Source organism: Brassica rapa, chromosome A04 (assembly GCF_000309985.2).
Source record: "Brassica rapa cultivar Chiifu-401-42 chromosome A04, CAAS_Brap_v3.01, whole genome shotgun sequence".
In the NCBI taxonomy this organism is placed as follows: Eukaryota; Viridiplantae; Streptophyta; class Magnoliopsida; order Brassicales; family Brassicaceae; genus Brassica; species Brassica rapa.
In genome coordinates this window covers 12725630-12753133 of record NC_024798.2, presented here as the reverse complement: position 1 = coordinate 12753133, position 27504 = coordinate 12725630, and the positions used below count along the sequence as shown (strand labels likewise).

The 27504-nt window shown below is 30.1% G+C and overlaps 1 protein-coding gene and 1 long non-coding RNA gene across 3 annotated transcripts; both read right to left on the bottom strand.

Annotated features, from left to right (window-relative positions):
- Positions 1 to 8557: 8557 nt before the first annotated feature.
- On the bottom strand, positions 8558 to 11334 carry LOC103864386 (transcription factor NAI1). 2 transcript variants are annotated; one of them, XM_009142140.2, is made up of 4 exons: positions 10502 to 11334; positions 9849 to 10347; positions 8992 to 9408; positions 8558 to 8897 (listed from the first exon to the last, which is right to left on the bottom strand). In XM_009142140.2, exons 2-4 carry the CDS (start codon positions 10341 to 10343, stop codon positions 8829 to 8831), a joined length of 981 nt encoding a protein of 326 aa, XP_009140388.1. In that variant the 5' UTR covers positions 10344 to 10347; positions 10502 to 11334; the 3' UTR covers positions 8558 to 8828. The 2 variants fall into 2 exon arrangements, with proteins under 2 accessions (XP_009140388.1, XP_033145392.1); XM_033289501.1 differs by lacking the exon at positions 10502 to 11334 and having other exon boundaries at positions 9849 to 10480.
- Positions 11335 to 14381: 3047 nt separating this feature from the next.
- On the bottom strand, positions 14382 to 16188 carry LOC117133401. The gene is made up of 2 exons (XR_004457175.1): positions 15127 to 16188; positions 14382 to 15045 (listed from the first exon to the last, which is right to left on the bottom strand). It is a non-coding gene; the product is annotated as an uncharacterized LOC117133401 (long non-coding RNA).
- Between the last annotated feature and the right edge of the window lie 11316 nt (positions 16189 to 27504).

Here is a 27504-nt window from a genome sequence, read left to right as displayed (position 1 = left end):
AAGTTGAATTAAACTTGCGATGTTAATTTCTAGTTAAAGTGTATTGTAACTCTTGTTATATGTATAAATCAGAGGTTTCCATTTTTAAAGAAGGGTTATAGTTTATGTTATTGGATTCAACTGTTGTTATATTATTTTTGTTAATGATGCTATGCACGGTTTGTATATCTGAATTTTCAGTTTTTATCTTATTACACTATATATTATCTTCTTGTTATTTTATTCTCATGTCACATATTTTGATCTTATATATGGTATGATGTGATTTTTGTATTTTTTTCCATTTCCGTTTGAATCTTGGAGTAGTATATATTTTTACGAATTATTTAATTCTTTAAGAGAAATTTTCAGAAAATCGAAAAGAACCAAAGTTCAATATAGGGAAAATATATGGATATCATAATAAATTAAAATGAGACAAAAGCTAAGTGGAGTTGACGGTTTGATAGCCTTGATACTATCTATCACTCACGTGAGCGTTTGCGGGTTTTGTCGTTGCCTGCAGTCTGCAGAACCTGGCTGATTTGCTCCATCATTTCCTAGTGCTATCTTCGCTGCATCACCCGTGGAGCTGGCAAATGCTGTTGGTTGTCCAGATTTGAGATCCACGACTGGAGCTTTGTTGCTGTTGCCACTCTACAAAACAGTGGAACATTAAATCAGAACAAAGAAAGAGTGTGAAACGTAGATTACCACACCTCTACCTGAGAGCAAAAGAAGAGGTTGTCACTAATGGCAGAGACGGTGAATGTGTGGTGGTTGGAGGTGAAATTATATGGAGTTACACGTAGCTGAAAAGGTATCCATTACCAGCTAGCTCCTGGGGGCATTTTGGTAGCTCCATTCCTCCCACTGCCACTAATCTGTAGTAGGCTTGGCGTTTGTGGGGGCATTTAGAGTAAGGTAAATTTTTTTAAAACCAATCTAAGAAGTTAAAACGTATCTACGCAGGAGCCAGACTTTGCCTCTTTCTTGATGAGTTTGATCATCTCCCTGTCAAAGACAACAAAAGTTGCACTTTCCTTTCCGTCATCAACAGCTAGTTCACACAGAACAGCAGAGAGAGAGAGTATGTCAAACGTGCACATATATTCAAATTAGGGTGTTCCTTTAAATATGGATCGGGAAGAAGAACAGTACATACCCGATGACCCCGGTGCGTTAGGAGAAACACATCTGTTGCACCAGAGAGATTTTGCGAGCTTCCTGTTGCAACCTGTGCAAGATACAAACGACAAGCCATTTTGCTGGACAACTCCCACAATCTAAGCCTTACAGAGAAAATCAGCTTCTTCTGTCTTCATGGGGAGAAAAGTCCTAACATTACTTGTTACTATTTTGAAGCCACATAGGAGTACTAAAGATTGTTGAAAGCGTGAGTTTTACCTGTTCACCGGAGTTGGCAATGAACGTGTGAAGTTCTCCAATTGATACGAACTCTTTTTTTTTCTTCCTTCCATCGTATCAACTCGGGAAAGACCTCCGCTGCAGCACCTCCAAAGCTGCATGGAGGAAGTATGTTTTGAAAAGACTAACAGATATTGAAATATGAGTTGTAGTGAAGGCAGTATGTGGGAAAGATTAGCACATTTAAGTGTGGCCAAGACATGATCTTAATATGGCTGGTAAGACTTGATTTACCTGTTTGTAAACTCTTTGGTAGCATGAATGGTATTGTCAAAGTAAACTTTTGTTGCTGGTGTTGAGTTTAGATAGAGTCATAGAGATTACCTGCGTAAGCCCAAGTGTTTCTTAGATGATTTTATTAAGTAAAATATAATATATAAGTATGAAGAATACTTTTTTTGGCAGGAAAATATAACTATGAACCTGTTTTATTCTTTAAAGTAGATAATCATACCTCCAAATATTTTTGGATTCTCCGTGGTGAATTCCATTCCATTACACCACAATGGAATTATTTGAAAGAAAGAACTAAATGAGATAAGGAACAAAACTATTTAAAAATGAATTCATGGCTTACGGGTCAGTGAGGAAACAGACGGCAAGTCGAGTTGTTGCTGCAGAGTTGTTCAGATCAGAGCCTTGAACGGAAAGGATTTGGCCAACTACATCTGGAAGTGGATGAATTTTTCAGCGAATCCAAACGTAATATAAGTAGATTTAGTTGAATTTTCATATGCAAACGTTAATTTAAAGCTATACAGGGAATTCTAAGGTTGATCACAGTATTGAGCGTGAAGTTGTTAACCGATTATTGAGTATTGATTAGACAGAGATTGAATATATTATTCCAGAGAAGGAGAAGATGTCGATACCTGTTCATCTAGTAAGAGGAGGCTGATTCCCATAAATCCCAGAGGCAGAGGAGGCGACCGACTGAAACAATGTTTATTGCATTTAACTTTATGCCTAAAAATTTCAAATTTAATAGAACATGTAACGAAAATAGAGATACAAATGAACATTATATGACTACATGAGGAAAAAAAATTAGTTCCATAGCCCTCGGCTCTCCTTTCTCCACCGCCTTCGAAAACCAGTGCAACGCCTTGGTGTGATCACGCCTTAACCCTCGCAGACCAAAGTAGTAGAACAGTCCAATCTTGTACATAGCCGCAGCATTGCCTTTCTGCGCTTGATACTCCAATATCTGAAAATCCTAATCCTCCTCCCCTCGTGATTTCCTTAGAGCGCCTTTGTTTTCTTCAGTCCCGATCCTAGTTGGTTCCACCACGGGAGAGTCCTTTGAGATCAGGAAGCTATTCACAGCGGTTTCTGCTAGTTCAGCATATAGTTTCACAGCCTTATCATGCATCTGCAAACACAAGGACGAATCAAATAACAAATTCTAAAGCTTAAACTATAAAAAAAAAAAAAATCTTTTAGCTTACATCTTGTCGCAGATACGTGAAGGCAAGTGTCATCTTTGACTGCATGTTCTCACCTTCAGCAGCAAAGTTATGGCGAAGGAAGGATTTGCTTTTGCTCTTCTCCCTCATCATCCCCGTCCCGTAGACGAAGCCCATCAGCGACTGCGAGTGCGGATCTCCGGATGAAGAAGCCGCCTCTATCTCCTCCACCACTTCCTCCATCAACCCATCAAAATTTATGTCGCCACGAGCCGGGATCGAGCTCCTCTTCGGATTTGGGTTCGGATTCGCCGAATTCCTCGAAGTTAAAGGAGTCTCCGACTCCGGGAACGTCGCCGCCGCTGTTGAGATCGTTGTTGGAGAGGATGAGGACGACGGGACGCGCGTGAACGCTACGATCGACGGAATAGAATACAGTTACCGATAGAACAACGATTACATAGCCTGAGATTCTCATTCTTCCTCTTCCTCCTCCACCTTCTTCGTCGCCGTAGATTCTCAGTGATCAGATCGAGTTTCAGAAGGAGATGACTCGGGAGAGAAAGAAAGAATATGAACAGGGTAGTTTTTTTTTTTGAAACACGAAAGGGTAGAATATTCGAGAAAGAGATGGGCGTGTGACGTGGCTCATTACTGATTTCCTATTGGCTGATTATTTTTGAGGATGTGGAGGCATGAGGGGAGCCCTTATTCCCCTTTTAGTATTGTACTAGGGATTAACCCGGGCTACGCCCGGGATTTTTTTTTCTAATTTAAGTTGTTAAATTATTTATATTTAGGTTATGATATATATTTATATAAATGTTAAGATGCATGTCATAATTAAAATTTATTTTTATATTTTGACACGTTAAATTAACATATTTTTTACTATTTAAATATCTTTTTTTGTAATTTTGTTGGCTATCTAGTTAACATATTTAGCAAAACTATATGTTGAGTGTTGGAATAAATGTTTAGATATTTAATTAAACTGCAGAGTATTTTCGGATCGACCACATGCTCAACAATCGGTCGATCCGTAAAAAGATGGTCGATCTCCTTGGCCAGGTAAGTACAATTTTAGCAAAAATATCTTTGATTTTCACATATTAAGTATATAACTATTCTTTTGAATATTGTTTTTTCAAATTGTATTTTTTGATTAAATTATTGTATTATAATGTTTATGTAAATATTTTTTGATGTTTGAATTTGTGTTGTTCGTATACTTAACCTAGATAATATTGATGTTTAACAATTTATTGTTTTCTGGATATAGAAAATAATGATATATCCAAACATATCTAGTACTTGTTAAATGATAGTATAATGTAAATTACTTCCATTATTTAAAAATAACCATTTGTTTTTTTTATTTTTTATTTTACATCAGAAATTATTTTTATTTAAAAACTTCATTCATATATAATATAATTGTTTAAGTTTGGAAGATTAATCTATATATATAAATTATGTATATTTTTTAAAAATAATTCAAGATATTATATATTGAGTAACTGAATAAAAGCTGAATTTCTTATCTTGAAAATCAAATATTTATAGTTTTGTCTTCATGTTATACTCACCAATCCATAATTGATATTTATAACTCAGAATGTTTTTTAAAAAACTTAGTTTTAAATAATAAATGAATTTAATAAATTAAATTCATCACCTATAATGTTCTGTAAACTATATTTGAAAACTCTCTAAAATTATATTTTAAGCATAATATTACTATTATTTAATTTAAGTTATTTTAAGCATAATATATGCTAAACCAACTTAAATTATATTTACAATAGGACCATCCTAAACTGGTTAATAAACCAAAAACAATACTAAACCAACATGAACCAATACCTGATTTGGCGAGGAATGAAGTGTTTCGGGATAAACGCTTGAATGATTATTAACTGTAATGGTTTGATCATGAAAGAGTTAGTACGAATATTAACAATAAAATTATGGATTTGATTAATTTAAATTTGTAAGAATACATTTGAGTCTATGAAAAGCAATTCAATTCCCATGAATAAGTTTGGCTTTTGAAAGTTGCGGGTTTCCCAACAATGAATCCACCTAACAAAAAGTTCGTTGTTATAAAAAATCTCTTTCAAGGTCATTAAAGGTTTTTGGGACGGCAAGAGTTGATGGTGGAACCATTTTTTTGCTCGAGTGCTTTGAAGTTTTCCTTGATAGTGTGAGGTTGATGTTGATGGAATAATGAGTTTTATAGAGACTTTCTTGATGTAAAACTATACATTTTTATTTTTTTTTGTTAAATGTGGTATTTCCATTTTTATATAATTTACTACCATTTTAAGATAGATGTACATTTTAAGATCGATGTTTAAATCTTAATGTACTTTTTCCATTTTTTTAAATGTTTATTTCCATTTCTTATATTTTTTATTTACGTAATATCTATATTTTATATTTTAAAATAGATATTTAAATCTTAATGTACTTTTTCCATTTTTTTTAAATTGTGTATTTACTTTTATCATATATTTTATATTTTAAGATAGATGTTTAATGCTTAATGAACTTTTTCATTTTTTAAAAAAATTGTGTATTTACTCATTATTATATATATAATTCATATATTATATATTTATATTATTTACTTATTATTTATTTTCCTGTATATGTATTTCCATTTCTTGTACTTTTTATTTACTTAATATCTCTATTTTATATTTTAATATAGATGTTTAAATCTTAATGTACGTTTTCTCTTTTTTTTTTAAATTGTATATTTCCATTTGTTATACTTTCTATTTACGTAATATCTATATTTTAAATTTTAAGATATATTTTTAAATCTTAATGTAATTTTCCATTTTTTAAATTGGGTATTTTCTTATAATATATATTTACTTATTATTTTTTTTTCTTTATATTGTGTATTTCTATTTCTTATACTTTCTATTTACTAATAATTTTATAATTTAAGATAGATTTACATTTTAAGATAGATGTTTAAATACTAATGTACTTTTTCCATTTTTTAAATTGTGTATTTCCTTTTCTTATACTTTCTATTTGCGTAATATCTATATTTTATATTTTAAGATAGATGTTTAAATCTTAATATACTTTTTCCATTGTTTTTAAGTTGTGTATTTCTTTTTCTTATACTTTTTATTTACTTAATATCTATATTTTACATTTTAAGATAGATGTTTAATATTTAATGTACTCTTTCCATTTTTTAAAAATTGTGCATGTACTTATTATTGTATATATAATTCGTATATTTATATATTTACTTATTATTTATTTTTATATATATTGAGTATTTCTCTTTCTTATACTTTATATTTAGTTAATATCTATATTTTATATTTTAAGATAGATGTTTAAATCTTAATGTATTTTTATATTTTTAATGTAAAACGACAATGTTTAATAGAAGAACTTGGACAAATAGTCAAATAGTTATATTTATGTTTTTTTTTTTTTTATAAAATGGTAATGTTACATTATGGAGATAAGCCACTTTTTTTAGTGAAAAATGGAAATCTTACATATATTTAATGTAGTTTTTCCATTTTTTTATGTTGTATGTTTACATATTATTGTTATTCTTAAATATAAAATGGTAATCTTACATATGTTTAATGTAGTATTTCCATTTTTTTTATGTTGTATGTTTACATATTATTTATTATTTTCGAAATTATATATAATGTTTTTTTTTGCAAAATAGTAATTTTATATTATGGAGATAAACCGTCTTTTTTTAGTGAAAAATGGTAATCCTACATATGTTTAATGTAGTTTTTCTATTTTTATGTTGTATGTTTACATATTATTTTTTTTTTAAATTAAAAATGTAAAATGGTAATCTTACATATGTTTAATGTAGTATTTCCATTTTTTATGTTGTATGTTTACATATATTTATTATTTTCGAAATTATATATAATGTTTTTTGTTTTTTTATATAAAATGGTAATGTTACATTATGGAGATAAGCCGTCTTTTTTTCAAGTGAAAAATGGTAATCTTACATATGTTTAATGTAGTTTTTCTATTTTTTATGCTGTATGTTTACATATTATTTATATTTTGCGAAAATTAGTAATATTAAAGTGTAAAATATTTAGTTAATATCTATATTTTATATTTTAAGATAGATGTTTAAATCTTAATGTATTTTTACATTTTTAATGTAAAACGACAATGTTTAATAGAAGAACTTGGACAAATAGTCAAATAGTTATATTTATGTTTTTTTTTTTTTATAAAATGGTAATGTTACATTATGGAGATAAGCCACTTTTTTTAGTGAAAAATGAAAATCTTACATATATTTAATGTAGTTTTTCCATTTTTTTTATGTTGTATGTTTACATATTATTGTTATTCTTAAATATAAAATGGTAATCTTACATATGTTTAATGTAGTATTTCCATTTTTTTATGTTGTATGTTTACATATTATTTATTATTTTCGAAATTATATATAATGTTTTTTTTTGCAAAATAGTAATTTTACATTATGGAGATAAACCGTCTTTTTTTAGTGAAAAATGGTAATCCTACATATGTTTAATGTAGTTTTTCTATTTTTATGTTGTATGTTTACATATTATTTTTTTTTAAAATTAAAAATGTAAAATGGTAATCTTACATATGTTTAATGTAGTATTTCTATTTTTTATGTTTTATGTTTACATATATTTATTATATTCGAAATTATATATAATGTTTTTTGTTTTTTTATATAAAATGGTAATGTTACATTATGGAGATAAGCCGTCTTTTTTTCAAGTGAAAAATGGTAATCTTACATATGTTTAATGTAGTTTTTTTATTTTTTATGCTGTATGTTTACATATTATTTATATTTTGCGAAAATTAGTAATATTAAAGTGTAAAACTTTATTTTATGCCACGTGTCATCTTTTGGGAGAAGTTTTTTCCGCTGATGTGGACGTCCTATGGAGACTCAAAAGCTCCCTTTTATTAGTAGAGATTGATATAGATATAGATATGCTTCATAAAAAAAATATTGAATCTTTTAGAATTGATATGATCGAGTGACGCGTGAAATGATGCTAATATTGTATGATTCAGTTTTGGATCTGAAGGAATTGTAAACTTTTATCATGAATCTTTTAAATAATGAATCGGATTTTTTTATTTTATTATTCGATATAGAAAAACTGTCTAAAAGTAAATTTGAGTGGCAAAATCGATTTATCGATTGTTCAAAAACGCGGAACAAAGTTCTTTCTTTATCAATATATTGACAAAATCCAACATAAATTCGGTGTGAGCTTCACCATTGATTTTTCTTAAAGTCTTATATGTCCGATCATATTTCTATTGGTTTAGATGTGTTTTTCAAGAGTTTGTTTTAATTTTTTTTATGCGATGTATCCAATTAATAAAAAAAAGTGTATCCAATCAATTTTTATGTTATTGTTTTACTATATTGAATTAAAAAAGTTCTAGATGAAAAAAAAATCCTATACATTCACTTAATAACCTTGTATGTAAAAATTAAGATAATATTTAGTTTTACCTTAAATATCTAAACCAATTTAAAAATCTATAGCCTACGTTGAACCATGGGGCATGGACCACCAACCAACTTTCTTTTCTATCTTTTTTTTTTGTCAAACGTGGACCGATGTATCTAGTTACGTCATTAATGACAAGTCTTCAATTATTTAACTTAACAGCTTAGTTGTGAAATCATAATCAAGCGAGATTTCTTGTTCCTCTAAAACCAATTAAAAACTCACGGATCTTCATTATTAATTCAAACCATTGATATTGGAAAAAAATCAAACCAATGATACAGCCATCATTACACACACACACACCCACTAAATCCAGCTATTACACTCAAACACATCCCATATCACATGCATTCCTCTGCTTTTATTATCCAACTACTGATTAAAAAAAGGAAAACAAGTATTCTGATTGACTTTGGAGATCAAATCACACGTTTTAGTCGCTGCGAAATTCACATAATGGTTATGAAAAATACTATTCCGCTAACGCAAGTCTTATGTTCTTCACAACATCTTCAATAGGCCGAGAAAATTTGTTGTCCATCTGCCAAAATATTAGGGGAAAAAGAAAGAACAATTACATTTATGTATGGAACAAATCAATATGCTAATCTCAAAATATTATAAGATATTATTACCTTAGAGAGAATGGTGATTACGAGAGTTGAGTTTCCAAAGGGTAAAGTAAAACTATTGACTACTTCTAGACGAAACTTCTCCAATGAACTCAAGATCTTAACCAAACACCCTTTGTTCTTCTCACAACGAATTCGAATCAGCAAATCTCGGTCTGAAACTCGTGCTTCGATCATAGGCATGGTCTGTTTCAGAATAGAAACTTCGTCTAAAGAAGAAGACAGAGGAGAAGCAGCAGCAGAGCAAGTAGAAGAATAAGATGAAGAATCATCGTCCATATACACTTGAGATCTCTTCACCAATATAACCGATTGATCCATTTTCTTGGTTCCCACTCGCTCTTCCTCCAGCTTCTTGACACGTTCTTGAAGTTGTTTCAAATGTTTGATCGCGTCTTCAAGAACACTTGCCTTGTCAGCCTATACACATAACCCAATAGTTTATAAAAATCTTGTTTAGTATCACGGCTTAAGGGACATCGTGCAGTTTACAAGTCCAGTGCAATTTTCTGAAACTAAATTTTGAAAGGAAATAGATGTCAATTTTTTTATTTGAACTTAAATAGAATGCAATTTTTACCAACTATAAAATGCATTATTTTCACAAGTTTTTACAATCACAAGATCATCCAACTCTTTTCTATATATATTTTTTTTCAAATAGAGAAACTCTATTATATAGGTAAGTTTTTATAATATAGTTCTTTTTATTTTCGAGAAAAAAATAGAAACGGAAGCAGAATAAGATATTTTTAATAATTATAAATCAACTTTTTGTATAATAAATTAACTTTGCTTAAAGTTAATATTTAAAAAATAATATTAAATGGAACAAAGAAATGGTTGCTAGATTCTCTGACCTTTTTGAGGCCAGGAAGAAGAGCAGAGAGAGCAATCAAACGTTCGTTGAGCTTTTGTCTGCGTTTACGTTCAGCCAAAACATGTTCTTTCAGTAGATGTGGCTCTCTTTTTCCTCCATTATTACCACACTCTTTTCTTTTGGACCTCACGTTCGGTTCAATGTTTGCTTGGTTAGAGAAGTTAAACGATGCCTCGACCACGTTCATGTTCGGGTCTTGAGAACCGAACGAGATCACTTGTGCTGCTGTGAGAGAATCACAAGAAGAAGAAGATGATGATGGAGAAGAGGAAGAAGTTGAGTTGACTTTCATTTGCTTTGTTGGTCTGTTCTCGGAAATCAAACTGAACCCGGATCCGGATTCGGATCCAGAACCCGGTTTTGTGCTCTGATGATCAGTAGTGTCTCCGGGTATCACCGGGAAATCTTGTTCCCAATCATCAACGAAATACTCATCAGTGTCGATCATCAAATCCGTGAAGCTTGAATCTTCCATTTGCCTGTGGAAATCACAAAAACGTTTACTTATTAATTAGTGTTTTCAAGAACACTCGGACCATTAAAATTTATTGTTCTTGATATGAAAAAAACAAGAAAGCGAAGTAGTTTTGAAAGAATATAAATTGGATAAGAAACAAAAGCCCAGAACAGTACCTTAGCAGAGAATTACGTGGAGACAACTTTAGAACTTTACTTTTATTTTCTGGAGTAGGTATATGCTTTTGTTTTGTTATGTGAATGTGGCTGAGTGAACTCTTTATAGTGGTTTCTTGACTCGACGCGGCTTCACAACGTTCGTGCAGAGTATTGGTTTAGGACCTAGGTAATAATATTTTTGGATATTTAAATTTTTATTTTGTACTACAATATGATATCCGCCTGAAAAGAGCAAATGGGTTGTTTTTTTTTTTAAATAATTGATTGTTTTTTCTTTGACTTTATATGAACTAGACCCTTTTCCGCGCTACGCGCGGATAGTTGCTATTATATATTTCCACTGATTTTGTTATATGAATATTAAATATTGTAAAAAAATTTGTGTTTATAAATTATTTAGCGTTTAGGATATAGTATAAGAAAAGAGATATTTATGTTTTTTCGTCACAATTTTTGAAATACTTTTTTTTGTTAGTGGCCATAATATCAAAACTTAATTTAGAATACATAAACAGTTCTCAAAATGTCAGAAAGTTATTCTTAATTATGTTTTCTTTATCATAATCTTATGAGTTATACATTGGAAGTTTAGCCCTAAATCATGTATTAAACTTTTACTCTTACTTTTCCTTTGAAGTTTTTGATGTTCTTATTGTTGTGTCAAAGTAAAACTGTGTGATTGATAATGAAGCAAATAATAGTTTTCTAGCTAGGATTTGTTGGCTCAATCAGTCGTAGAATTCCTTCTCCCCCTGGCATGTACTCCTAAGATCTCTGATCTGATCGATGTCTCAGGAATTAATCCTGGATCATATTCCAGTGGACGAAGCAAGTCACCGATTAGTAACCTAATAAAGAGTTGTCAACGGGCGAGTGTCCTGCTATAAGGTAAACTCCTACTATTTCAGCTTCTTTTTTATGCAAATAAGAATTATTAGTCAGTATGCATCAGACTGCTAAGTTTGTATTTTTTTAATTTTTTATTTAAGTGATGTATTTGTCACCATGAAAACTTTATCTCTGATTACTTATGAATTGCACCTGATTGAACATAAATTCTTGGTTACAATCCACATCTTGACGATTAGTGCCCACACTGAATTTGTGTTATGTCAAAAGTGAATCATCCAAGAGCTTAAGAACAACCTATTTGCGTTAACTTCTAAGCTTGCTTCTTAGAAAGCAACCATAAGATATTAAAGTCAGAACAATTCGTTTGAGATTGGATTACTGAGGGACTATAAAAATTCTTATGCATCAAAGTTTACTATAAAATTTGCTACAAATGCAAAAGGATTTCCAGAATGGTTTTAGCGACTCTTGTAGCCATTCCTAGTTGTGAGCTATCACCATATTACTACATGTATTTTATTTAGGTATATACGCTTAGCAAATTAAATATGTTTTGAATATTAGTTTCATAATCCAAATGAAAACAAAGTAAATATTTTTTTGTTCTTACTTTCTATAATATTTTAGCTAATTACTATATTTTAAACTTGAAAATATTATTAAATCTTAAATATCTTTCAACTTTCGGAATGATACAAACTAAGATAATAAAAATACATAAATTTCATAGAATTGCTAAATGTAGTATTTATGAGGGAGAATTTAAAGTTTACCACATTGTTTATAATATTATTCATGTTTACATTTTCAAAATACTTTCTTCGTTAAAGAGGTAAAAGACAGTTATATCCTTGTTTTATAGATACATAAATATAAATTACTATTTAAATAAATATTTTTTATTATTATTTTTTTATAATTTTGAATTATAAATTTTTATATTCAAAATATTTTTTTCAAAATATGTTTTTGAAGTTTGTTTTTAATTTTTTTTATTATTTTAATAAAATTTTAAGAAATTAAATTTTAAATTTTAGTATTTGTGTATTTATTTTTAAAAATTCTAAACTCCACCCTCCAAAACTTCTCTCAAATCTAAACTTAAATTTTATATTAGTTAATCCTATGGACATAAATGTCTATTTATCCCTTTAAAATTAAAGCTAAATGTGGTTAAAATAAACTTGAAAATTATACCCAAAACTGGTAGTTTAAACAATTTCTCTACTTATGATTAGGAAAAAAATTATCTTTATGTTTTCCAATGTGAGTTGGAATCTAAATATTTTGTAACACATGCGCAAATTGTATATATTTAAGAACGTTAGTCTAATAATGCAGTGATGAAAAGAAAATCATCATTATCTATTCTATCTGTTTTCATTAACTTCAAAATAAAATTTAATTACTTAATATTGTGTATTTTTTTTATTTAACTGATAAATTATTATTTTTTTGTCAGCAACTTAAAAAAATTCATTATATTCTACAAACCAATCGGGTAACTCCACATCCACATGGACAAAAAAATATTTAGAGTTAAAAACTATTTTTACATGCTTTTTCTGCCATTTTATTTTACATAGATCTTTTTCCAAGTGTTTCAATTTTTGTTACTTTATAAAACTTTTTATCTTTTTTTATTTAAAAGGTTCCTTTAACCTAATAGCTTACTTTTTTTTGTTTTGTTAATAAATTTTAATTATCTCTCTTTCAGTTTCATAATGTAAAATTTTCTAGAGAAACTTTGAAGGTTGAAAATGTAAGATGTTTTGATATTTTTAACTTTCTTCAAATTTTTGTTAACTAATAATACTATTTTATTGGTTAACTCATTTTAAATGTATATTAGTAGTAATATTTAAATAAATATTGATTAGTTTTATGACCAACAGATCATATAATATGAGACATAGTAGTAATTTAGAACCTTTTTATCGTCAGATTTTTGTTTACTGGTGTAATCAAGCATTGGCATTTGTTGCTGACTCTGAAAGTTACTCTGGTTGCATTACTATGAAGTAATATTATTAATAATATTTATATAGAAACTGATTAGTTTATTATTTTATGTTATTTCTTTTATTCATTTATTTTGTTTTTAAGTTTTTTATATGAACCCTAAAATTTTGTAGAAGTATTTAATAGCTTCTTTCAATATTTACACAATATAGTAAATTAAAGTGAACAGAAGTTTGATGCTAGAACCAAAGTTTGAAAATTAAAAAAAAATTAAAAAAAAAAGTTTGAAAATTATTTATTTTTGCTTAAGTAATTTTTTTTGACAATTTGTTTCTTCGCTAAAATATATTTATAGTTTATAAAAATAATATTATATTTTTAAATATTATATAGATCGTATGATGCATATAATCTACTGTTACACTATTTTGAATAATTTTATTCATGTATATTGTTTTTTTTTGTATTTAAGGGCTGTTCGTTTGGTTGTCGCAGGTACCGGCGGCAGCGGCAGCGTCAACATTCTGCGTCAACTCTTGTTCGTTTCGTTGACGTAGGAACCGGCGGCAGCGGCAGCGTCTGAACACTGCGTCCTGCGGCTGACGCCGATAAAACCTGCGGTCGCGATATGATATGCGGCAGCGTCAGCGGCAGCGTCAGCGTCTGCGAAACGAACAACAACTGTCCTCATTGACGCTGCTGCCGCGAACAGGGCTTTAGTCAATACTCATCATGTTTGATTATGTTATATTTATTAGATACATATATGTATCTAAAAGACTCCCAACAGATACGATGTAATTTGCATTCATTCAATTTTTTTTTAGAAAGTTATCCTTAATAAATTATAAGATGTTAAAGAATTATATTATTGTAAATTAGATTACGTTTTTTTTGTAGTCTTACTAATACCAAACTTGTGTAATCCATTATCAGTTTGTATGAGGATGTGCCAATCTGTATGTTTTGACAAAGTTTTAGATATAACGTTAGCTAATATATTTTATGTTAATTTTCCAAAAATTAGCATATATATCAAGGTTATTTTCTGTATATTTTTTCCTTGTTACTTTATTTTTATTCTGCTTTTTTTATTTGCCTAAATATGTTTCTTTGAAATTCCTAAATTCTTTACGATATAATATTGTTTGGTAGTTGAAATTTTTGTTGTTTTTCCAAAGAATTATCATATCAAACTATTTTTTTCATGTTTTCTTTGTTAAATTCCGAATCATAACCAAGTATAGATTTTTTTTTTCAACAATAAAGTGTAGATGTATCACATAAATGCTTTCATCAAAATCCTCCGGAGAATCACGTCCAACTGCTGCTTCTCCAAAATCATGGCCTACAACTTACTCGGTCAATGGATATCAAACATTGATCTAGACTACGGAAATCCATGGCTTTCTCCCAACTCTTGTAAAAAATAAGCACTAAGCCTCTCAGAATTAAACCAACTAACTTAGATGACAGCTTTTTTTTTACAAAAGCATCTTAATTACGCTTCTATAAGTACTTATCATATTAAGCGAAAAATACATTCGCAGAGAAAAACAGGCTTGACACGAGATTGATCTTTCTACTACAATTCTCTCTTCTCCATAGAATTTGTTCAAGACAAAAGTTCTGTGAAGCAGTCAGAGAAGTTCCAATTGCCAAATCTTGTAATGCACAACACTATGAGATACTCGTCACATATTGGTCAAGTGCAGTGTTGAACAACTCTGACCCAATGAAAACATAGTCAGAACAAATACGGTTTGCTGCTTGATGCAATAAAAAGAGCGTTATTCATTGAAGCTTACTTGATTGGAGATCCTAGATTGTAGATAGGATTTTTCACCACATATTCAACGTATAAACCGTAGATGTACTTTAGGGAATCTCCAGTCTTTGGATGAGTTACCAAGATAATCTGTAAAAAAATATATAAACATGGTGTGGTTTACGCATCTAAACAACTCTGGAATCTTCACTCATGAAACCTTAGATGTGCAATCAGCAATCCCCGAAGATACATCTTTCAAACATATCAATCTCTACAGAGACATGAATCAGCTCAGCTTTCAAACATATCAATCCCTACAGTTAATATAAATATAGCAGTTTATTGACCCTTTCGTTTGATTCCACACAGCTTTACCTTGATTATTGGTTGGACTTGGACCTTTTTTAGTATTTCGTTCCACGTCTCTCTGGTACGACTAATCCCTTCATGAATACTCACCGCCAGTGCTGTCGATACATTTGTTCCTCTCTTCTTGCTAATTATTTGATGTTTGCTTCGAATTTCCTTTCTGTTTGCAACCTTTAGTTCTCGTATTTTGTTCCTCACTTCAAGAAATGTAACAGTCGGAGGTGTAGCTCGGAACCGTATAGCCCTGGTGAGATGGAGACATGTTTCTTCGCTGGGTTCATCGCCATGGATTCGGCTTATTGAGAGGAGCTCTTCGGTCGTAGCCTGGAAAGTTGATCACAAAAAAAAAAAGAGGAGCTCTTCGGTTTTGACTGGAAGGCGAAGTAGTTTATAAAATAAGGAGATAGAGAGGGAGGTGAAACGAAAGACATGAAGAATGAAGAGTGTATTAAAGAGAACGATTGATTGATAGCAGAGAAATCAGTAAGGGAGATCGCAAGTAGAGAAAACGGAGAAGACGAAGAGGATGGAGAGATTGTTGGACGGCTATTGGATGAGATGTTAAGGGTTTCTGTTTAGTGGGCTTAGCAAGTGAGCCCAACAGTAGAATTCCACTTTAGGTTATTTTCGAGTTGCAAATTGCAGTTTTGGAAGAGCTGACCTGGCACATAGAAACATTTTTACTGGTCGATTTAATTAAACGACGTGGCATGCTTCTCTGTTGAGGATATTCTCCTTTTATTATTGTTAGATTTGGGCGACGAAACGCATATCCACAATATCGAGCAACAGGTTACCTGATCTGGTAATTTGCTTTTTGTATTTTAATACACTATCAAGAAATCTCGAAAAAGAATTAAAAATGTATTCAATGTGTTAAGAAGTTGAGTGGTATTTAGAAATAAAGATAAAACAAATATTAGTTGGACAATTTTAGATGATTTTGGAAAATTTCACATCTAATTTATACAGATTATTATAGTTTAGGACTTCACGTTTATAATTTGGGTTTTTGGAACTCGATTTCATAAATTAGATGTTTTATCATGTAAATAAATTAAATTAACATCTTATATGAAAAATTCACCCGTTCTATAAAATTTCATTGACAAAAAAAATATTATATAAAAAAAATAACAAATAGTGACTTTAGTTTATGTAGTTAATTAATCTCTAATTAGAAATCCATGAATTGATATTTACGTAATTTATTTTCACCTTTTTCTATGTGTGTATTGTTTTGGATGAACTTAAAATTAATGCGTGGACATTTGAGTACCTAAATATGCGATGAGATCTGACATTGGAAAACTAACATGATTTTAAACTATTGATATAATTTTTTTTGTAGATTCATACAATAAATGTATCCAACTTGAGATAAAAACAAAGTATTGATAGTTAGTGACTTTACAATAGAACGGCCAATCAAGCATGGCCGAAGAATCAGATGATGTAGATACTGAATCATCTGAAATATGGTTGAATGTTAAAATATAATAAAAATGTACAGTATTTTAGCTGTTAAAAATTTCCAAAATAGTTTGTTTGTAATCGCATACTTTAGTAAATAGTTACTCGTGCTATTCATTTTAGAATCCTTTTTTAAAATATTATATATATGTCCAATATATATAAATATATAATCATGATAATCTTATTCAAAAAGTACAATTAGATTTTTTGAAATTTGCAATTAATCATTATTAGTTGATAAAATATGTATTGAAAATACAAAATATATCTTTTTGAAACATAATTTTTTTTAAACATGTAACTTTATGAAACGGATGGAGTATTTTTTTAATTAGGATATCTAAGCCTAAAGTATATTAACAATTAGTCTAACTTTATATTTTCTAATGAAGCCTAAAGTATGATCTCATCTTTATAACTATTGTTTACAATGTATCATTGCAAATTCTAATATCTTCGTAGTTTAATGGTTGAATATACTCGTGTTTCAAAGGTTTCACAGTTCAAGTTCGATGTATATATGGTCAGCCTTTAAAAAAAAATCGATGTATTCCATATAGATGATAAAGCAAAAATTGACTGATAAATTTTGTTCGTTAACACAATATGCTTAGATTTTGTTGCCAAATTCAATTAAAAATACAGTATGATCAACAACGTATTATGGTTTTTAGTGGTTGAAGTCTTTCCATTGAGTTGTTACATAAAAAAGGTCTTCCCATTGAGATTTCAATAGCTATTATAAATGTCTTAAATTTCCAGTCGTATAAGCCTATAAGGCAGTCTGCTTGCTCTACAAATTAATTTAAATTTTGATTATAAATCTTCTAATAGTAAACATAGAATAAAAAATAACGCAATCATATAATCAATGATGTTAATTCAACATGTTTTTTTTGGGTGCAAGACATCAACAAAATAGAGTTATAGTAAATTGTTTCAAACCTATTATATTTTTCACTTTATAATATAATAAAAAGTGAATTTACTATATAAATAGAATAATTTATTTATTTATTTTTTGTTCATTGTTTTATTTTTTACTTTACCGTTAGAGTAAAAATTAACTCTATTATAAAATTAGTCTATTAAAAAAAATAGAATGAACCACCTGGAAATGATCTTAATCATAAAAAAAAAATTTGTGCCCCAAGGTAGGATGTTTAGCCTCTTGTACACCATGTTTGTTATTCAGTTTCAAATCAAGTCGATTTTGTTTTTTTATTTCTTATATTATCAATGGTTATAGAACTTTTTACCAAAAAAAATTTGCTGGTCAACATTCTAACTTTTTATATAGGTCTATCAACGTTATTTTATTGACTATCATTTGTTCCTGTTTTCGAATCTCAACTGAAGTGCATTTTTGAGTTTCTTCGTCCCTTGTACATATCCATCTCTATTTTCATTGTAATAGTTTTCATATATCATTTGCCATTCAGTTTACTTCTTATTGTATTTTTTTAACTTTTCTCGATGTTTAGGCTCCTAATGGTAATTGCGGTTTGAGCGGTGCAGAACAAGCGGTTCAACTGCGATGCGATTTTAACAGTTATAAAAACGTATAAATATATAGTATATGTAGAGATTTTTGTTACTGTTAACTGCGGTGCAGGGCGGGACGGTTGTAAATATTAGATTAATATAATCGTGTGTTGTTCAAAAAGAAATTTGCTTTTCACAATGCAGCAAGAGTAAGAGAGATTCGTAATACAATCTATGAGATCCAGTGTGCTGATGGGAGTATAGTAAAAACGGAGGAAGAGATTAAAAAAGAAGCTGAGCGTTTCTTTGAAGACTTCATGACTACCCAACCACAAGATTTTGAGGGAGTGACAGAGGAGAGACTTCGAGAATTATTGGATTTTGAGTGTAGTGATGCAGATAAGAATAACTTGGTGAAGGAAGTAACTCAGGAAGAGATCAAGAGGGTATTATTCAAAATGCCAGGGAGTAAGGCTCCGGGGCCTGATGGATTCACCACAGAATTTTTCAAAGAGTCTTGGGCAGTGATAGGCAAGGATATTACAGTGGCAGTTCAGTCCTTCTTCATTATGGGATTCTTACCGAAAGGGCTCAATTCTACAATCTTAACACTGGTCCCAAAGAAGACAGAAGCAAAAGGGATGAAGGATTACAGGCCTATATCCTGTTGCAACGTCTTATACAAGCTGATTTCGAAGATTTTGGCAAATAGGTTAAAGAGTATACTACCCAAGTGTATCTCTTGGAACCAATCAGCTTTTATAAAGGAGAGGTTGTTAATGGAAAATGTGCTTCTTGCAACAGAAATAGTGAAGGATTATCACAAAGAAGAGATATCACCAAGATGCGCGATGATGATAGACATCTCCAAAGCTTTCGACTCGGTGCAGTGGCCCTTTCTCCTTACTACTCTGAGAGCTCTTGGTCTTCCTGAAAGGTTTATTCACTGGATATCTCTATGCATAACTACGGCCTCATTTTCAGTTCAGATTAACGGGGAACTGGCTGGATATTTCCAAAGCAAAAGGGGATTAAGACAGGGTTGTTCGCTATCGCCATATTTGTTTGTGGTCTGTATGAATGTTCTGTCTAAAATGTTGGATGAAGCAGTGAAGAAAGGGAGGATAGGATACCATCCAAAATGCAAAAACATAGACTTAACACATCTATGTTTTGCAGATGATTTGATGGTATTTACGGATGGAAGCAAAAGGTCAGTGGAAGAGATTTTAAAAGTCTTTGATACATTCGACAGGATGACTGGATTGAAAATTAGCTTGGAGAAATCTACTCTGTTCCTAGCAGGAGTGTCAGCTCAGAAACAGGAGGAAATTCGCAGTCACTTCCCGTTTGCAACAGGAAAGCTCCCGGTTCGTTACCTCGGCCTTCCCCTGCTGACAAAAAATATGACAGTGCTGGATTATTTGCCACTGATAGAGAAGATAAGGAAAAGAATTGGCTCCTGGACAGGGAGGTTCTTGTCTTATGCTGGACGCCTGCAACTGATACAGTCAGTCATCACAAGCTTGGCAAATTTCTGGATGGCTGCGTTCAAGCTTCCTAGCAGTTGTTTGAAGGAAATAGAAAGACTATGCTCTGCTTTTCTTTGGTCCGGTCCAGGCTTGAACAATAAAAAGGCGAAGGTCTCTTGGTCTGAGGTCAGTAGAACGAAACAAGAGGGAGGATTGGGGTTAAGGAAGCTGAAGGATGTTAACTTGGTAAGTTGTTTGAAGTTACTTTGGAGGATTCTGTCTGCAGAGTCGCTGTGGGTAAATTGGGTGAAAATATATCTCATCCGTAAAGGCTCGTTGTGGACGGTTAAAGAGAACACTCAAGCTGGTTCATGGATGTGGAAAAAACTATTGAAGTATAGAGATGTGGCAAAAAGGATGTATAAAGTGGATGTGAAGAATGGGAAGAGGACATCTTTCTGGTTTGAGAGCTGGTCATCTTTGGGTTGTCTGAAGGATGTACTAGGAGAAGGAAGTAACATTGATATGGGTATCTCAATAAACGCAACAGTAGAAGAAAGTTGGACGCATCGCCGAAGAGAGCATAGAGTGGTGATTCTTAATAAGGTTGAGTTGGAGATTGAAGTGAGCAGAGCTGGCAGAGTGCATGAGGAAGACGTCTCGTTGTGGGTAAATGGAAAGGGGAGCTATAAGAGATCCTTTTCATCGAGGGAAACATGGGAGGTTATCAGGGAAAAACACCAACTGTGTCACTGGCATGAAGCAGTTTGGTTTAAATATGCGACTCCAAAATACTCCTTTATTTTGTGGACTGCATTAAAAGGACGACTCCCAACTGGAGACAGAATGAGGCAGTGGGGTGGAAACGTCAATATATCATGTGTGCTGTGTAATGAGCCTCTGGAAACCTTGGAGCATCTATTTTTTGAGTGTGCTTACTCTGCTCAGGTTTGGGGAATGTTGCTGAAAGGTATTTTGCGAGGTGCATACACAGTGAGATGGGAAGGCTTATTGAGGATAATGAGAGATTTGACAAGGGGGAAGATGCAGTTGTTCCTTATAAAATATATGTTTCAAGCAGCAGTGTATATGATATGGAGAGAGAGGAATAGGAGACGTCATGGAGAGGCTGCAACTCCATCGATACTCTTAGCAAAGTTGCTGGATAAAAACATGAGGAACAAGCTTACCATTATACAAAGAAGAGGTGATATCAAGATGGGAGAAGGGATGCAGTATTGGTTTGCTACAAGATAGAAGTTTTATAATTTTTGAAAAATTTGTGAAGTTGATATAGGAAAGGGATAGAAGTTAACACAAAAGTTTAGGAAAGGACACATGATGTAAAAAGGTCTTTTTCTTTTGAATTCAATTTAATATTCAATTCAAAAAAAAAAAAAAAAAAAAAAGAAATTTGCACATTGCAAGCCTCACATATATTAAATTGCCTATCACTGTCCAAAGGGTCAATACCATTACTTTGGCGTAAGAAGGATTATATCCATTTAAAAGAAAACTAAAATCAAATCCTCCATTACGTGGATTTAGATTTTATGTTACATATTATGAAAGTAATTGAATTTAGGGTGAAAATGAAGACTATACAACTCCCTACTTGTCTGTGCAATAATATGAGGCTCCCGTTCAATATATCTGGACAGATTAATTTAATAATAACATTAGTTTTTTAAATTGGTGACATTATAGCAATCACACCATTTTTTAATATTTGTGTGGGACCGAGCAGGATCTATTGTTGAGTTTGTGTATAGTAGTACAAAAATTTTAATCTGTTTTATTTTCGTCTATATTACACTCAAATCACGGTTCATGGATATAATATGAATAGTGATGACACTATATATTTGGTCCAGAAGACAAACCAGCTAAGTGAAGGATTTAGGCCACCAATTTTCTTTTTATTTCAAGCAAACTTATTATTTTGAAGTAATGATTATATCTTTTGAACCACCAAATCTGTTGTATTTTACCTAAACGTTGCTTTGTTTATCAATACTATTAAAACTGAAGTGCCTTTTTTGAGACCACCTTAAAGTTTTGAAGTATTTACAGATCTTTGCCACTGGAATATTTTAAGTCTATGTTTTTTATTTAGTGATATATTAACACGAAATGCCTTTTAATTCCACAAATGACTTTAGTTTCTTTTCCCTTTACGTGTAATTAATTAAAGTTCCACCTACGTTTAATAAAAGTGAGGTTTAGCTCCTCGAATATTCAAGAGATTAAACACTTCAAGATGATTTTAGTTTCTCAAATTTACGTAACGTTTATGTAGTATTGCTTCAGAAATTATATTCAGTTTAAACTAAAACTTTTGACCTTTAATTAAGTCCTATAATCAAAGCTTTACAAAAATTTTATGAAGAAAAATTTCTGTATTTAATTTAAACTCTCCCTTTGACCTTTGTAACATATCCAATACCAAATTACCAATCATGACAAAACCTTATACCATAAAATATAAAAACGGTCAGTCGTTACATATACAATCATTATATGTATCAAATAAATGTTTTATTTATAAGTATGAACTTATCATATTTAAGATAACTAATCACCACACAAATTGCATATCTTTCTCACGAACAATATTTTACATTTCGGAATATGGAATATATGGATCATTCGAACTTCGAAGTATGGATCTTTCATAACTGTAAAGATTATCCACTAGATTTCCATTTGATTTCTAAATCCCTATTCAGGCTCAATATATTAACAAGATCAGCAAATAATATTACTGAGCTTTAATTTTGTTAGACAACCGACGCACAAAAAGGTATCTTTCCAGAGATACCAATCAAAATATACATATAATTTTGCATTAAAAACTAATAAATGATGCTCTACGCTATATGCTTTCCATTCAGTTACAAATTAAGAAATGCAATATCCTAAATTATATTTTTAATTTTCTATATTAGTTAGTTTCTAAACCCGATTCGCTAGGAAAATATTATTGAATATCCCCGTGACCTGTTTAACATTATTTTCCAGTGCTATATACACCGTAATTGGCAGAGGTGGCAGCTAACACAAAATACCAATAGCTACATAGAAAACATGAAGCTTACAGAGAAGTTATCATACCTCTCCGAAGTGAAACCTAGCAAAACGAATTGGTGGATCCACGTGAAAGCTGTTCACATGCACATTTAAACAATTCAATAAACAATTTGGTGACACATCAGAATCATTTTATATGACAAGGTAAACGATTATAAGCTAATTTAGTCAAGAAATATTTGATATTTCATGCGTCTGTCATGACTTATTAATTATTCATATCTTTGTTACAGTGTATTAAAATTCATGCAACAAGAAAAACTATTTGGTTAGTTTGGGGAGGACTGCCGTATGGGTGATTAGAAAAACCTTGAAATGTTTTACTTAATTTCAGCACTGGTGAATACCGACCTACCGCTCACTGTTTATAAAATGGGTTTTATAGACCTCACCATAATTACTCCATATGAATTCAGTAGTGACCGATATGTTTCTTTCTTTTATGGAGTTTGAAACTATTTTAAATGGAAGGCTAAACACAAGTTTCTTGATTGATAAGTTTAAAAAGTTTCTTAAGAAAATCGTGATTGTTTGAATTTTGTTTGACTGAATATTGACTTATGTAGATGTTGCGTTTTATGTAGATGTTGTGGGGCAAGCAATATTTATTGGAGAGCTACAAACCCTCCAATGTAGTAGAAAAGAAAGAAAGAAAATAAAATTCACACTTGGAGGCATAAAGTAAGTTTAGTTAGAAAGCTCAATTTAAATATCATTCTGCTAAAATGTAAAATAATATTGTATATCCATAACATTATATTCAATAGTAAAATCAAAACAGCTACTATTCATATACACTAATTACAACATAAGCACACAAAAAAAATAACAAAAGGAGAGCTTATGAGTACCTGTTAAGATTATTTTCTCAGTTGTTAGTTGAAAAGAGCTTCTTCTTAAAACAGAACCAGTACTGAATAGTGTCTGGAAAGGTATGGTGATCCTGTTTTACTAAACAAGAAAAAATGTTTGTTTGAAGTTGTCTTTTAGTAGTTTTACGAACATAAACATATGGCCAGTGAAGAACAAATCATTATTTTACAAGGTTCATTGAACAATATATTATGCAAACTTTATAAAGATAGACTTGAGATCAACTTATCTTAACAGACTTTGTTGTATTTTATTTATATAAATTAAAATTATCTTTTGAATTATTAGAGCCTAAATTAGTAAATTACATGTAAATACATCTAAATTAGCTTCTGAATTTTTATTGTAGAGCCTAAATTGTCTGAAAAAATAATTCCACAATAAGAAACATAATATATTTTCTGGATAGAATACTTAGCTTTAGTAGTGTTTCAAAAAAAAAAAAAAAAAGAATACTTAGCTTTAGTGAAAAAATATCTTCTTCTCTTTTTGTAACTTCAGCTATGAGGAGGATCCTCTGTTATCATATGTAAACAACTTGGACACATCCATAAGAAGTAAGAACACAACACATCTTACTGATTGCACCAAAAACACACACATCTTACTGAAACAAAAATCGAATTGGGTAGTTAAATATTATATGAGTCAAATATACCTCGCTTTAGTAAATAGATATATGAAAGACGTCGTGAGTAGTTGAATGAAATATACCTCGCTTTGTTTTAATATGATCCTAGAGTAGACAATATTAATAAACTCAATGATTTCTGTTTGGGAATAAGAGTTAGAGATCAGGATCAAGGTAATAAACGGGCTAAGGAGACATACAAAAGAAAGATAAGGAAGTACTTTAATCTTAGTGGTTGATAAGCTAATCGAATCATGTCACCGCCATAGCAAGACAATCAGAATCTCATCGGATTAAATTTTCGAAAGTTATCGACACCACATGCAAATCTGATACCAAAAGAAAATGTTCGGTTATATCTCTCGATGTGGTTTCAATTAAATGATTCAGATCATCAAACTCGTGGTTTATGAAGAAGAAACAAAGAAAACAGATCCAACCTGTTTCGATTTGGAGGAGGTGAATTTTTATTGTGCTTTTTTCTTGAATTTTTCGTAGCCAAAGAGATAGAGAAAAATAAACATTTGTTGCTTTTTTCGATTGGGCTTTGGCCACGAATATTTCAATTGTAGTAAAACATCACAGTCTCACAATTTTGAATAAAATAAAGTAAAATATGGGCTTAAACAATACAATTATCAACTTGAGATTTCACAGATGATATAAAAATATATTTAAATCAATAATATTAAATTAACATGTTCTATAAGAATATCATAATTTAGTAAAAAGAAACACAAATTATATGTCTATAGCTTATTAATATAAATATATTTTGTTCCTTACATTTGTATAGTTGGGATTTAAAAAACTTATAAAACTAATAGCATTAATTCGTTAATAACCTTTATAAAATAAATCTGTCTTTTGGAATTTCATTCTTAAATAGTTTACAAACGTAGACTATACAAAAAAATATTATTTCATTATTAAAATCAATTTAAATATAGATAGGTTTATAAAAGATAAGAAGTATTACTATGTAAGATACATATTCATCTAATTTTCCTATAGAACTGAATTACTCAAATATTTTTAAAATATTTAAATTTATCTATTTTTATTCAAAAAAATTATAAAATATAGTTTGTAATCGAATTATTCAAAATTATCCGAAAACATGAACCAAAATAGAGCCAAATTGAATTCAAAATTTTATTGGGTTGCTAACATTATTATCCAGATCAAACCAAAATAAAAAAAATAATCAAACCTTAACGAAACCTAAATTCATAAATAATTGAATGTTTTCTATATCCCTTAAACCGAAAAAACCAAAAACTACAACCGAACGCTCATGACTAAATATATTAGTGAACAAACTGACGGGTTAATAAATTTGTCAACAAAAAAAAAGTTCCGTTACATTTTTCAAACAAAATATTATATTATTATTTTATTGATTTGTGTCATATTTTGAACAGATCCAACATGGAACCTCAAAATAATATTGATCATACTATATTCCCAAGTTAAACTTTACCTTAATATAAATATTATAATGTGTTCAAAATAATTTATATATAATTTATAATTCCAAAGGAATAGAAATTATAGTTTACCTTGACTTTGAAGTTAATAAATAAGAAATCATCTATACTATTAAAGTAGATCGATATATTATCATTATGTTAAAAACTTAGACAATTTTCTCAATTGTGGTACTCGATTTAACATAACACATTAAGAAATATAATCTCCTATAAATACAACCCAAACATACATATTTTCATATAATATTATATAAAAGGATACAATACCCGCGCTTTGAAAGCGCGGGTCAAAATCTAGTAATTTCTTAAAACCCTTATAAGATTACAAATCCAATCTTTTAAAACCGATTTATGGGGAATATAATGGAGTAGTAAAAATAATTAAGACAGATGAATGGTTTGAATAATTAAGTCTTACAATTCCGACTGTAAAATGTTTTTTTCCAGAAAATACATCAGTCATATACTTTACATATTTTAATATCAATTTAGATCATATGTTTTACCATATTTTCATTTTAGTATAATCAAAATTATTTTATATGTAATTCATCAGAACTAAATGTTGAAATAAAAATATTGAAATTACAAATTACCCTTTATTTATATGTCAATCTTTTCGATGCGTTGCTCTGGGTGAAAGGCAGAAAGCTCTATATATAACAGAAGGAAGATACAATTTATTAGGTGGAAAAGTTGTGTATTTCGAAATCCCATCGTGGATTTACTGTAGAGAGTTGGCTATATGAAAAACTTGTGGTTCAATAAGGTTGTTTTTGCTGCTGAGGCTAGCTAAAGATGTTATTAAAGCAGTGATGCGACCGCCAATTGTGCCATTTTCTTAAGGTTTTCTCGGCTTTGCTCTTTTGCAGGACTGGTGCTTAATTTATATATTTACCTTTTTTTTTCATCAATATTTTTAAAACTATCGTAGAACTTAAAATGTCACATCTCTGCAGTGGGTTTTTGGGTAAAAATTATCTACGCAAAATGGTCTCTTACATTAAAGGTGTGATTAGTTAAATAATAGAGTAAAAAAGGTGGAAAAAAATAAAATAGGATGAAAAAAAACAATATCAATAGCGTTAACTTTTCCACTTCATTTAAAATGAGATAAATTTTACTTTACTTTATTCTTATTTTTAGAATAAAGTGGCATACAAACATTTACTCATTTATTATACTGACCAGATGAAATGAGAGTAAACTAGCTGAAAAGGCTTTTTTACCTTTTTCACTTTATTCTAATTACTAAGGTAAGATCCGCGCCTTGCGCCGAATGAACATTATATATATAATTTTTCTTATATATTATATGTTTCTAACATATTATGAAATAATAAATATATATTGAATAATTAAAACGATGATAACTATTACTTATATAATTAAATTGGTGAGAACATATAAATAAATTTGATTAATCCAAAAAATATTTTTTCTATTTATATGGTATATAATTAAATTTAAATGATAGTAACATATATACAGTATATTTTAATATTAATATTTATTAAATGTTAATT